The sequence below is a fragment of the Marmota flaviventris genome, chromosome 16 (assembly GCF_047511675.1).
Source record: "Marmota flaviventris isolate mMarFla1 chromosome 16, mMarFla1.hap1, whole genome shotgun sequence".
In the NCBI taxonomy this organism is placed as follows: domain Eukaryota; kingdom Metazoa; phylum Chordata; class Mammalia; order Rodentia; family Sciuridae; genus Marmota; species Marmota flaviventris.
The window spans coordinates 61,473,076-61,485,362 of NC_092513.1; the positions used below are offsets into that span (position 1 = coordinate 61,473,076).

Sequence of the window (12,287 nt, forward strand, 5' to 3'; positions counted from 1 at the left end):
ATTTAGAATGTCTGCTAAAAGAGTAGATTTTAAGCGCTCTTGCCACAAAAGGGAGGGATAACTATATGAGATGATGGATATGTTAATTTACTTTAAACATAAATTAATTTTAAAAATAAAATTAGGTATTTTTAAATTTCAGAGGTTGTTCCACAGAAAGAAAAAAAAGGTGAAACAAATAGATTTACTAATAATTAGAATTATGATGTACATAAAATAGACTCATAATACTCAAAACCTTAGTATAACAAATTACCTTTTGGTAATCGGAAGAAAGGAGAGAATGGAATGTGACACCGCCGCCCCACCCCCGCAATGACTGCAGTTTCAGGGTTGTGGCTCTTTGAGGAATCTGCTGCATCTTTCCTTAGGACATAAAAGCAACTGGCCCATGAATAGCAGCTCCTGGAGACATGAACAGACACTTCCTGTGGGCTGTTCCCTGTAGGCAGCTGCTCTGCCTTTGCAGCCACGTAGGACCCAAGGAGCTGTCTCAGCATTTATCTGGACAGGACAGTGGAAAATGATTTCATCCTACTGTCTTGCCTTGCTTTAGAAAGTTGGAGTGGCTTCACAATACAGACTCAAGAATTCTTGTCCAATTATTAGAAATTCCAAAGCAGTTCTCAAGGTACTGTGTGCCTGTTGTGGCTCTGGTCACACAAAGTTCTGCAACCAGCCCAGTTAGTGTGTCACTGCCTCATGTGACCGTGCTTATTAATGCCTCCCTCCAAGTTGAAATGCTGCTTATCCAAATCCTACTGTACTTGAAATTTCTACCATACCATTTTTGCATTTCTTTTGTTTTGCCTGGGAATTTTATCTCCTCCAACCATATGGCAAGATCTCTGGTGGCCATAGCTTGTTCTTGAAATTTTTAGGGTTCCCACTACCTTCCAGGCATGTTCTCCCCTCTATTCAGATAGCATCTCACTTTCCTTCACTGGGTCAACCTGACACTGTAATTGGATCAAAGCCAGACATGTGACTTTCTCTAGACCAATGAGGATCATCAGCCTTGGGCTTTTGCTGGAGCTCCTGGTAAGAGATCTCCTTTCCCCAGAAATTTCCAGATGAATAGGAGCTGTTAGGGTTTACTGTTGTTGGAATGTTTCTCTAACAATAAAATATCACACAGCAGAGTCAGAAGACTAACTAGAATCCTGGTGGCATAGTTTGAGGCTCGGTTATGAGAACCAATAACTTCCTTCCTAATTGGCTGGTTCTTCCAACTAAAAGAATGTTGATGCACCTGGAGCATTTACCACGGGCACCTCTCTCTCTCTCTCTCTCTCTCTCACACACACACACACACACACACACACACACGATAAGCAAGTAAATGCTCTACTGAACTATATCCTCTGTCCCTTCAAAACTAACCAATTTGTTAATAGGTGGTTTGTAGCTATGTCTAGAATGATTAAATATCTGTCTTTTGCATTCAAAGTGGTAAAATATGTGTAACATTTACCAATTGAACCATTTTCAAAAGTACAACTCAGTGGCATCAAGTGTATTCACATGGCTGGGCAACACTCACCACTATCCATTTCCAGTACTTTTTTTTGTCATCCTAAACTGAAATTCTATACCTATTACACACGAACTCCCCCATTCCCTCCTGTCCTCAATCCCTAGCACCCACTATTCTATTTTCTTCTCTATGAATCTGACTACTCTAGTTCCCCATATAAGTGGAAATATATAATAATTGTCAAAATCTTTGTGACTTGGTTTATTTCACTTGGTATCATGTTTTCAGGGTTCATTAATGCTGTAGCAGATGCCAGAATTTCCTTCTTTTCCAAGGTTGAAAAATATTTCACTGTGTATATATAACTACATTTCATTTATCCATTCACCTAACGATGGGCTGTTTCCACCTTATTCATAATCTTCATGAATAATGCTGCAATGAATATTGGTGTACAAGTATCTGAGTTTATTTCAATTTGTGGGGGTGGGATATACATTCAGTAGGGGGGTAGCTGGATCATCTAATCATTCTGGTTTGGTGAGGAGCTGCCATACTGCCTTCTGTAGTGGCTGGACCATTTACTTTTCCACCAACAGTACAGGAGGGCTCCCATTTCTCCATATGCTCAAACATTTGTTTTTTAAAAGTATATGCTTAAAGGTGGAACTGTGGTCATGCTGGGATTAGGACTTACTCCACTTGTTCATGTACATAAGAAAACTGTTGGGTTAATGAAACGTTGAAGTCAGAAGCTGTGGCTGAAATAGTTCTTTTTGGACTTATGGGCAGCACACTCCTTTGTAATCCCCTGCGCTAACCTCTAACTGATACCACCAGCTTGGGCTACATCTCACTGCCAGAGAGGGAACTGCCTGTCCTGGAGCTACTGGCCACTCCCTCTTTCCTGAGTGGAGGGGACAGAGGCTTGCCACATTGACTTGCAGGTAACCGTTTCCTCAAATTCCCATCCTCTTCCCAGTTTGGGCTTTTGCAATGAGAATAAAGGCATTCCCTTACCTAGGGACCCTCCCAGAGTCCTGTAGAACTGCAATGTGATCATGTGCAAGGGTGCATCCCAGTGAGACATCCCAATGAGACGTATGACCAGCTGTTTGCTTTTTGCACAAGCCCCTCCCCACCATCCCCCTGGCTACAGAAAACTTTCCATTGGCGTTCTCAGGAAGACACGGAGGGCATGTGAAACCTGAGACCTTAGAGCACACCGCCATCTCAAAAAGGCTTTTATTTCTACTTCATCATGGTCTCAGACAGACTCAGAGGCACCACCGTTTGTCTCAATTTGGTATCCTCATGATTTTGCAGTGTTTTCCTTAAACAAGAAAATTCTGAGTGAACTCTGTACATTGCCGGTTAATCTTTTAACAATAATTTTAAAATGGTGCTGTTATCTCATCAATGCAAGGGGACCAACGATAATAGTACAGTACAAGGAACTTCACAATTACAGTGGGCCAGACGGACACACACTTAGGTGAGGGAGAGGACAGCAGCATATGTACATGCACCCGAAGACGTGCACTCGGGCAGACTAATATGTAGACTATACAGTGAATTTTCTACGCCCGTCTGAGGATTCTGTGCCTTCTCAAAAACATTGACCTGCATCCCTCCAGTTTCCAGAACATCTGTCTTGTCTACTGGTTCCATGGCTTTTTCACTACAAAAAGTTCACTGAATCAGACAGTCTGAAGCATTTTTAAAAATTCCTAAAAAATTGTTAACATTGACAAAATAAAATTAACTTAAAACACTCTAAGTTCAACATGGAGATAAACCCAACCAAAACAGAACAGTGCAAATTTAACAGAGAGGCAGTCAGGATTGAGAGCAAGGGTGTTCAGAATCTCTTAAAATGTACATTTTTTAAAACTTTTATATTTTATATCTATTTATACCATATTTACCTGTTTTTCTTTTTTTTTTTAATATACTGTGTGTAAAAAAGATGGAGACAAAAATAGTTTTCTGAGCTATGAAAAAAATTAAGTTATTACAGGCACATTTGCTGTTTCATTCTAGAAACATCTCAGTTTCACAGGTTTGAACATTCAGCAGCTGTGTGTTTTTTTTAAAAAAAAAAAACATTCTTTGACCTTGAGAAAACTAGATCTCTCCTTTGGGGCAGAGTTTGGTTGTGAAGATGGTGTGGCTATGCAAATTACAGTGAATTATTCTGTGATAATCCATGCAAGCTTGCATCACGGGTGTGGCATTTCCTCCAGGGGATCCTCATCACCGTGTTCCTCCAAGGAGGTCTGGTCTCCGGGTGGCTGAGACTGTGAGGCAGTGGGAGAAGGTGTTGCCCAACGGGATGGAGGACGACGGTTTGCTGGTCTCTCGGGCCTGGAGAAGCAGGGCTCTAGGGATGGCGCTAGCGCAGGGCAAGGCAGTTCCTTCAGAACCGAGAAAGGGGAGACAGCATTACTGAGGTCAGTAGTTTCATAGTGGATAATTCCCCCCCTTTTCCCAACAGTCTTAAGCTACATGGAAGAGACCATGGACGACTTCTGAACAGGAATGAATATTCTGCTCATGGAAAATAATTTAAAATGATCGGTGAAAGAACTCAAACAGGGGAAATCAGTGATGTGAATGGGAAGATACCAGATTAAGAATGAAATGGCAAAGCTGTGAGATGGGCCTGTTTTCAGAGCCCCTCCAGAATTGGGCTAGGACATGCAGAAGACCAAGGAGAGCAACTGTACATACCCTGGCAGAATCCCACTAAGCTGACCCCACCATTGGCCTTCTTTAATGAACGATTTAGGTATAGTCAACCAGATCTACTGGGGGCCCAGGAAGAGAACTATGCTTTCAGCCCACCAGATTAACAGTAAGACTTGTCTTGAAACAAGCTCTGCTACTGTTTATTCCAAGTTGATTGGCAGTGGGCAAAACAAACTCCCACGACATGGAAAAAATGCTGCCGGCAGAAATTTTAATTGAGTTCTAGTTGTCTTTAATGACTCTTAAATGTAGCAGCACTTTTACAAATTGGTATCAGAGTGCACTTGTGATTTTGTGTTCCAGGCACCCTGATGTTCTGAGAACTGATCATACAAGACACGCTCAACCTTGATGCAAATCACCTCTAAACCTTATTCTCAAGGTACTTTTTGTTTTTAAAGAATGTTGAGCTACTTGTCTGTAGCGTGCAATGTTAAAGAAAAAGGATACCCAATCTTGGAAGTTGCTGAAATACAGAAATGTAAACAGCTATGGTATGAGGAAACAGTGATACAGCGGGGAACCCAAGTGACACTCACAGAAAGCCGAGAGGTGAATTACTTCAATGGAAGGCACAGGAAGGATGACACAGAACAAGGATCCACAAAGAAAATCAGCAAGAGACTTGGATTTAAAGACGTGACAAGCAACTAAAAAGACCAGAATGACAGATTAGCCACGGGAGTAGGGGAACAGCAACAGGGGAAAGACAGATGGTTGTGCTGAATGGGTAGGCAATGCCACTCGGGAGAAGACGGAACACGTGGAGGATGTGTGGAGTTGGCCAGTGAGGATGGCTCGGCCCAAGGACAGTGTGGGACCCACAGATTCCCTGGTGGGATCAGCACAAAAGGAACATTAACACCGGAGATCACTTCTTCAGGGTCCCTGCCTACTTTGTGGCTGGCACCTTATAAGACATAGAAAGGGCCTTCATGGGCAACGCACTTATGATAATGGGACCATGACAAGCAGACTGTCCTCTTTGCTGGCACACCACTGGTGCCCCTGAGATAAAAAGTAAGCCAGGATGCCATGTGCTTACCGAGCCCACCTGGGCCCACCTGCTTGATACTGGGGTACACATGGTTTGGAAAATCTGCTACAGTTCTTCTCTGCTTGCACGATTATAAGAGTAGTGAGTGTTGTGTCGTTGTATACTGTGCATACATCTGTTGTGTGTGCTGCATGTTGGTAAAGCTGCTGCTGTAGCTGTAGTTAGCCCCTGTTCCCACCTGACTGTTGCTGAACAAAAATGGGCTCTTCTTAGACCATGATGCACCACCTCTTCAGTGGCATCTGCTTATAAAGGAAGAAATGTTGTGTAACCATGAGGTCTTCCTTACTTCCACACCAGCACTTACAAGCAAGCAATGTTTCCTTTTCCTCAAAAGCCACCATGATGGCCACATAGGCCTCTGTCCTGTGATGCTGCCCTGGAAGCATCCATCTTGTAAATGGCTTTCTCATGTACTTTGTCATTTTTTTTCCCCAGGGACTAGTTTTTACCTCTGATAGCTGACTATAGTTTGGTACTCCACAGTTTAGATTTAGGCCAGTGGATGAGGTGTGAGTGTCCATATCCTCAAGTAAAATCAGAGTATGTTTTCTCATATGCTTTGCTCAATTCAGGTCTCAAAAGGCCATTTTGAGACACGTAGAGCAGGGATAGCTTGGTTGTTTTATTTATTCAACAAGTATTTATCAAGCACTTACTCTGTCTCATCTGAAGGACAAAATACATTTGGGGTTATTCCTTCTGGCAGGACTGTTTGAAAATAAAAGAAAAGTCCCAGCACATTATGGTCCCACCTCATTCCAGCATATGGTAACACACATGCTCAACCAAAACGCCAGTGAGCAGGGAGGGCAGGAGCCGGTGGTCAGGGCTACAGATCTAACAGAGGCTGGACTCAAAGACCTCCTCAGGCAAGAGTCTTGTGGCTGAGATGTCCCCTCCTGACCAGTGGCTCTCTCCTATGAAAGCATGTTGGCTACACAAAGAGAGGAGAAGTCTCAGCAGAATCTCTATAACTCAACAACCTCTCTTGACATTAAGCATCAACCCTAGAACGGGGTGAATGGGGCATCTGAGATTCCTAGGCTGTGCCTGGAAATAAGCTGGCCCAAATGATCCTGGGGTTAGCATGGAGCAGACGCCCCCCACCCCATGATGATGAGTGTCAGACACCAACTACGTGTTACACAAATTACACACATGACTCTCTCGAGACAGTTGGGAACTGAGGAAGAAGGCACTTACAGCGTGAGGCGGCAGGGCTAGAGTCCCCATGGGGCAGTTAGTAAGACAGTTTGGTTCTAGACAGACAAAGAAGAGAAAAGCAAGTAGGTTTGAAAGTACGTTTCAAACAGAATAGTAAAAGTCAATGAGCACAGTGGAAGAGGGGCAAAGTTCCTGCCTGTGGACAGCCACCAGGATGGAATTGAGGTCCCCCACATTCACTCCGAGATGGGGTTGGGGCAGTAGCAGCAGTACTTCGACACAGGCTGTCCTCTGCCAAGTGCTACGGAGAGAAGAAGAACCCACCAAAGAGCCTTGGACCTCCCTTCTGGTTTCCAGGCTCCCTGAGCTACCCATGAGCATTTGGCAAACAGAAGTGGAAGTGGCCCGGCTGTTGTGCTGGAAATGATAGAGGCCACTCCACAGTTGGGTCTGTTCTGGTCACAACTGTGCTAAGTCATCTCCCTCCCATTTTCCACTCCAAGATCATTGGTTCTCTTCACACCGGAACTCCCCCTCCCAGCTTCTCTTTGCATTGTTGAGCTGATGGCCATGGCTTCAAGAGAAGAGGAAGACTATGTCACCTGTGGGATGAGTGGGAAGCAAGAAGGGACACGTCCTGCTGCCCGAGTCACCCCTGTGTCTAGATGTCTGAGTGTACGTTCAGGAAAGATTCCATAGCAGGGTGCTCAGAGTGGGCTGGGAAATCAGAATGAGAAATCAGCATCTTCTGATTTGGGAATGAAAACCTAGAGCTACTACATAATCCATGGAGAGAAGGGAAGGGATCACCAATGCTCCTAATATGTTACGTCAATTCAAACAGAAAAATTCTACCAGAATCTAGAACCAAGCAAACTTGTAACAGAAAAGCAAAAAAGAACCCAGGGCATCAAAGTGCTGCCCAGTCTCCACACAGGTTCTGAGTCCTGGAAATGCTCCCATTGAATCACCTTGTTTGGTGGCAAACACACTAAGGAAGAGAAAATCTAGTTGCAGGGTTCACAGGGGACAAAGGAGGACAGTTTTGCACTGACATAACCACTTGCATGCCACAATGCTGTGATTCTGTCATTAAACCTCTTTCTTTATGTTACCACAGATTGCTTGCAGCATTCAGTGTTAGTAAATCAAAGCATTTTTTTTTTTTTTTGGTGCCTGAAAACTAATTTCTGTTTATTCTCTAATACAAGTAGAAACTACAGACAAAGCCAGTTAACAATGCTTTGAGCCCATTTCTCCAGAGCCCTGAGAAGGCAAGGTATTCACATATAATGACCCTCCCAAGCCTCAAGTGCTTACCTGAGGGCTCCTGAAGGTTTGAGGAAAGAGAAGATCAAAGAAGACATTATTTGTCACCCAAGAACAGTCAAACAGAGGGTGTAAACAACTTTATCCCAAGACTCAAACCTTTGGACCAGTAGGCCACATACTAGCAATAACTGTATAAGGTTGAACCATTTCTGTAGGTCATTGGCAATTGTACAGGTTTTGTCCTATTTTAGATTTAAACTCTATAATATTTTGTGTTAAATATTCCTTGGTGGGTTGGGCTGGGATCTACCCATTTTCTCCCCAGGGGAAATGTAAGGCAGGCGATCCCAGAAACAAACCTTCCTTCTATTCTCTCCCATGAAGCCAGGCTGCCTGGTGGTGGCCAAAAAGCAGTGGGGCGGCCCAGGAGCATATGGCTGTCCTCCCTGACCCCCCTTACTGTTGTGAGAGACAGGGGCCTAGAGAAGGCTAGTATAGCATGTGCATAGCTGGGCTCCTGGTGACTTAGGAACAGTGGCAAGTGTCACACATACACATGGCCACCTGTGGGGCAGCACTGTCCTTTCAGTCTGCGTAAATCATAAAATTGGCATCAACACTACAGTCACCACCAGCATTATCATATTATTTGCTTCATTTTGCTCATTCTTGGTATGGAAATGGGAATTATTTTTTATAGTGATATGATGCAAAAATACCACCTGGGGATATGTATCAGAACAGAATTCAGGGTTGATTGATTTCTAAGTGATTTTGAGGGGGGACAATCATCATCATCATATTGTACTAAGGCAGATATTTTGATCTTATCCTTATTTTATTGCTAGAGGGGTTCACAGACACAAAAAGGTGATTTGTGAGATGCCAGACTGCTGTTCTGTACTGAAGTCAGCCAGGGAATCCAAATATTGTTCTTGCAGTTCCTGATAGAAGATGTGCTCATGTCCACGTGGCTCAAAAGCCCTCCAACTCACCTTTTACATTGCCACATACAAATATCTGTAGCATGTAAAAGTCCTGAGACACAGATACACACACACAATTCAATTTTCACCCATGACATGCACAAAGAGGGCAAACTATGACCCGGGTGCAAAGCCCAGATAAACAGATAAGAAAAATCACTTAAAGGATGAAATCTGAACCAAACCATGTCCTTGATGATTTTGAAAAGAGTAAGATGAGATTTTCTTTAAGAAGTTGCTTGGGGTCTGTGTTTTCATACTCCCTAACCCCCAACCCATTTCCCCAGTTCACCATCATTGACAGTGATTCCTGAAATCACTGTCCCAAATCCATCCCAGATTCCCATGTGCCTGGCAGCTAAATGGAAGAGCAGGAAACATTTCATTCTTTACCTCCATGGACCCTGGTTCAGCCATGACTGCTTCTCCTACGTGGTTGTCGCTGGTAAGACTTGGGGGGCCGTGGGTGGCCTGCCTCCTTTCCTCCTTTAAGGCATGCTCCAACAGCTTCTTGTTGAGGATCCGGGCCACACTCTCAGCGAGTGTATAGCCAGGGGGAGCGGATAAGTCCTGCCTCACTGGTGTGCCCTCTCCCCCTTCTTCCCTGCACGTCTCTGAGCCTGTCCCAAGGGGGCTGGGTGACCTTCCTCGGGAACTGGTTCCTGTTTCTTGGCCTGGGCCCAGCTCTGGTCTGGGTTCTGCAGAGCGAGACCTACTCCCAGCCCGTGCCCCCTTCTGGAAGGGGTCCTGCACCACAGGGCTGTGGTCGATGATGTTGAAGAGGCTGGAGAGACCATCGTTGATGGTGGTGTGCACGGGGCTCTCCCTAGTGGTGGTGGAACGGGCCCATGCTGACTCACTGTACCCTTTCTGGGCCACCCCTGGTGAGTTCCTGCTATTTGGCTGGTCGGCTTTGGGAAGGGGCTTCCTCTGCAGCTTGGGAGAACCATACTTTGGAGAGCAGCAGGTACGCTCAAACTTGGCCTGTACCTTCTCTATGGCGGGGGCCACCTGCCTGTTCCTCAGGCTACGGGAAGGGGAGGACACAGGTGTGGCACCACCCCCAGCCTTTGGCGTGAGACACTTATGGGGACTGCTGGTGACACCGCTATTACGAAGGGCTTCAGTCTGTAGGCCCACACTAATGGTCTGGACAGTTTGTGTCCCTGTTGTCCGGGACCCATTGGTCTGGCAGGCCATGTCCTTGACTTGTGGCTCATTGGGACCAGAGCAGATAGCATTCCTGACAGAGAAGGCTACCTCCTTCATGTCATCACTCATGTTCTTGGACATATCCAGGCTGTGCAATGGGGAGGCAAACCCCAGGGAGGTGCAGAGAGCCCCCTCCACATAGTCTCGGGTATGTCTAGAGGAGGCACAAGGCCACCTGCTGAGCACAGATTCTGGATGACCTCCCTTGACATCTCCCAGGCCCCCTCTGACTCTGCTCGTGGGAAAGGGGCCCTCGGGTTCCAGTCGGCTCCTGCTTTCTCCACCTGTCATGATGCTCTCAACCCTGCGGACAGCAGGTGGGCTGTGAAGCACGCGCACCCCTGCTTGTTCAGTGAGGATGTGGCTCCGCAGTGGTTGCTTCTGGCAGTGCTCTGGGCTGGTCATGGTATCTGTGGTCATGGTGACACTCGTGGTCAGGTACCAGGAAGAATCAGAGAAAGGCTCTGCATTGGCCTCATGCCCTGCCCGCACCCCCTCGGTCCTGTCTGTCCAGAGGTCCGGAGGCCTCTCTGTCCCAGTCCTGGAGGGTGTGTAGTCCCAGCTCTTGCTGTTGAACTCTTCAATGTAGCGGAAATCATCAGGAGACAGGGGTGGGGTGACATCTTCTTTGCTACTGGCAGATGGCAGGCCCTTCTCAGGCAGGAAGGGGGAGACATCCATCAAGCGCTGGAATTCAGACATGGAGGACACAGATACCGCCCTGGGAAAGGTAGGAAAGCAGAGGATGTCAGAAACCCACCAGAGAGGCCCTGATGTCCCACAGCAGCTGTGCTCTGGCTACGTGAGCTGTGCCCATGAAGGCATCCGCCTCCACCTACACAGAACACATTTGCTGCTTGATGGATTCTGCTCTTGAACTCATCCTTTGAGGGTTTACTGGACTTTTTTTGTGGCTCTGGAATCATTCTTTTAACTTCACATTGGTCATAATTTAATACAGCCAACCCTCAACTACCACAAAAAGGAGAAGGGTGGGGCTGCACCACAATCACAGCTGAACTCCAGACTGCTGCTTGGCCTCTCTTTTCATGCCTTGAGTGACACCCCTACTGAGACTTACTAAGGTCCAGCATCAGCAGACACTCATCATCCTGTGGAGATGGGCACCTCATGGTCTCTATCTTCAATAAGCTAAAGATACATGGTGGAGAGAGACCACAACAGAATCATTACATTCTGAAGTCTCTCTTCAACTAACCAGCCTTGTCCTCTATTGGCTGCAAGGACCAACAATCTCCAAAGGCCACTTGGAAGACATAGGAAAAGGGAGGGAAGTAGAAACCATAGATTGCCACACAGTTTCCAAGTACTATTTCAAACAAGGATTCACCTGGCCCTGCCCAAATTCACCCAGCAGGGCTCAATTCTCCCCTTCTCTCTGCGCTCCCTTCTTTATGGCCAGTCTTTTTGGGTATGTGTTTGTGCTACCCCTTTATATCCTAAATAAAAGAAAATCTCCCTCAGATACATGAACACAGCTAGTTTTTGGCAAGTTGTTGGCTGACAAATGTGGCTTGGGTGTAGACTCCTGGATACGTTGGCACTTCCATTCCACATATTTCAACCTGACATGAATTCACAGACTGCCTCCCATAGGCAGAGGTGCTGGGATGCCAGGAGATTGGGCAGCTTGTTCACCCATCAGGTCAGGAAGGAGGCTGGGGGCTGGCTACATTCACCTGTGCAGACAACAGAACCTCTGTGGCCTGGAATTCCTCCAGTTGGGGTGAGGGGAGGAGGGGAGGCAAACGAAGAATCATTGTCTATACAACTGAACCGGCTTCTCTTGGGTCCCCTCACCTCCTCAAACAGAGGCTCTTATCTCACTTCTAGATCAGCACAGGTCCTGATGCAGGGGTCCTAGATTGAGTGCATAGGTTACGCCTCTACAGGACAAGGCCAGAACTGAGTTGTGCTTTGAGCAAGTTGTGTACTGTATGACTAGTGCACAGTACCATCAATGTCACCTATGGGGGTGGTGGCTTGATGCCTCTGGGTCTTAGCCAAATGCAGTGGAACAGAAATGATAAAGAGAAAGAAGTGGCACTGAATTTAGCAGTGGCCAAACACACAAAATAACTACAAAACCAGGATGTACTTGGAACATGTGTAGGTATTTGCAGGCACATAGAAGAAAGAATGGAGGAGACCACCACATGGTTAGAAGCAAGAGATAAAAGTGGGTGGAGGGAGGGCACATTTGTTTTTTATTTTTTTTTATTTATTTATTTTTATTTATTTCTTACATACATGACAATTTTTTGTAACTCTGTGTGTTCACACCAAATTATGCCATTATACATGAGCTCTCATTTTTTTTGCATACAATTCTTAATACACCTTT

The 12,287-nt window shown here is 45.7% G+C and overlaps 1 protein-coding gene across 2 annotated transcripts in view; it reads right to left on the reverse strand.

The window, feature by feature from the left end:
* Window positions 1-1,924: 1,924 nt before the first annotated feature.
* The window catches only part of Mtcl1 (microtubule crosslinking factor 1), a 125,718-nt gene continuing 115,355 nt past the window's right edge, over window positions 1,925-12,287 (reverse strand). For both annotated transcript variants that reach the window (XM_027922904.2, XM_071602469.1), the window contains 2 exons: window positions 9,104-10,643; window positions 1,925-3,894 (listed from right to left, as the gene is read on the reverse strand). In XM_027922904.2, the coding sequence (XP_027778705.2) occupies window positions 3,700-3,894; window positions 9,104-10,643 (1,735 nt within the window). In that variant the 3' untranslated portion in view covers window positions 1,925-3,699. The remainder of the gene's footprint in view (window positions 3,895-9,103; window positions 10,644-12,287) is intronic.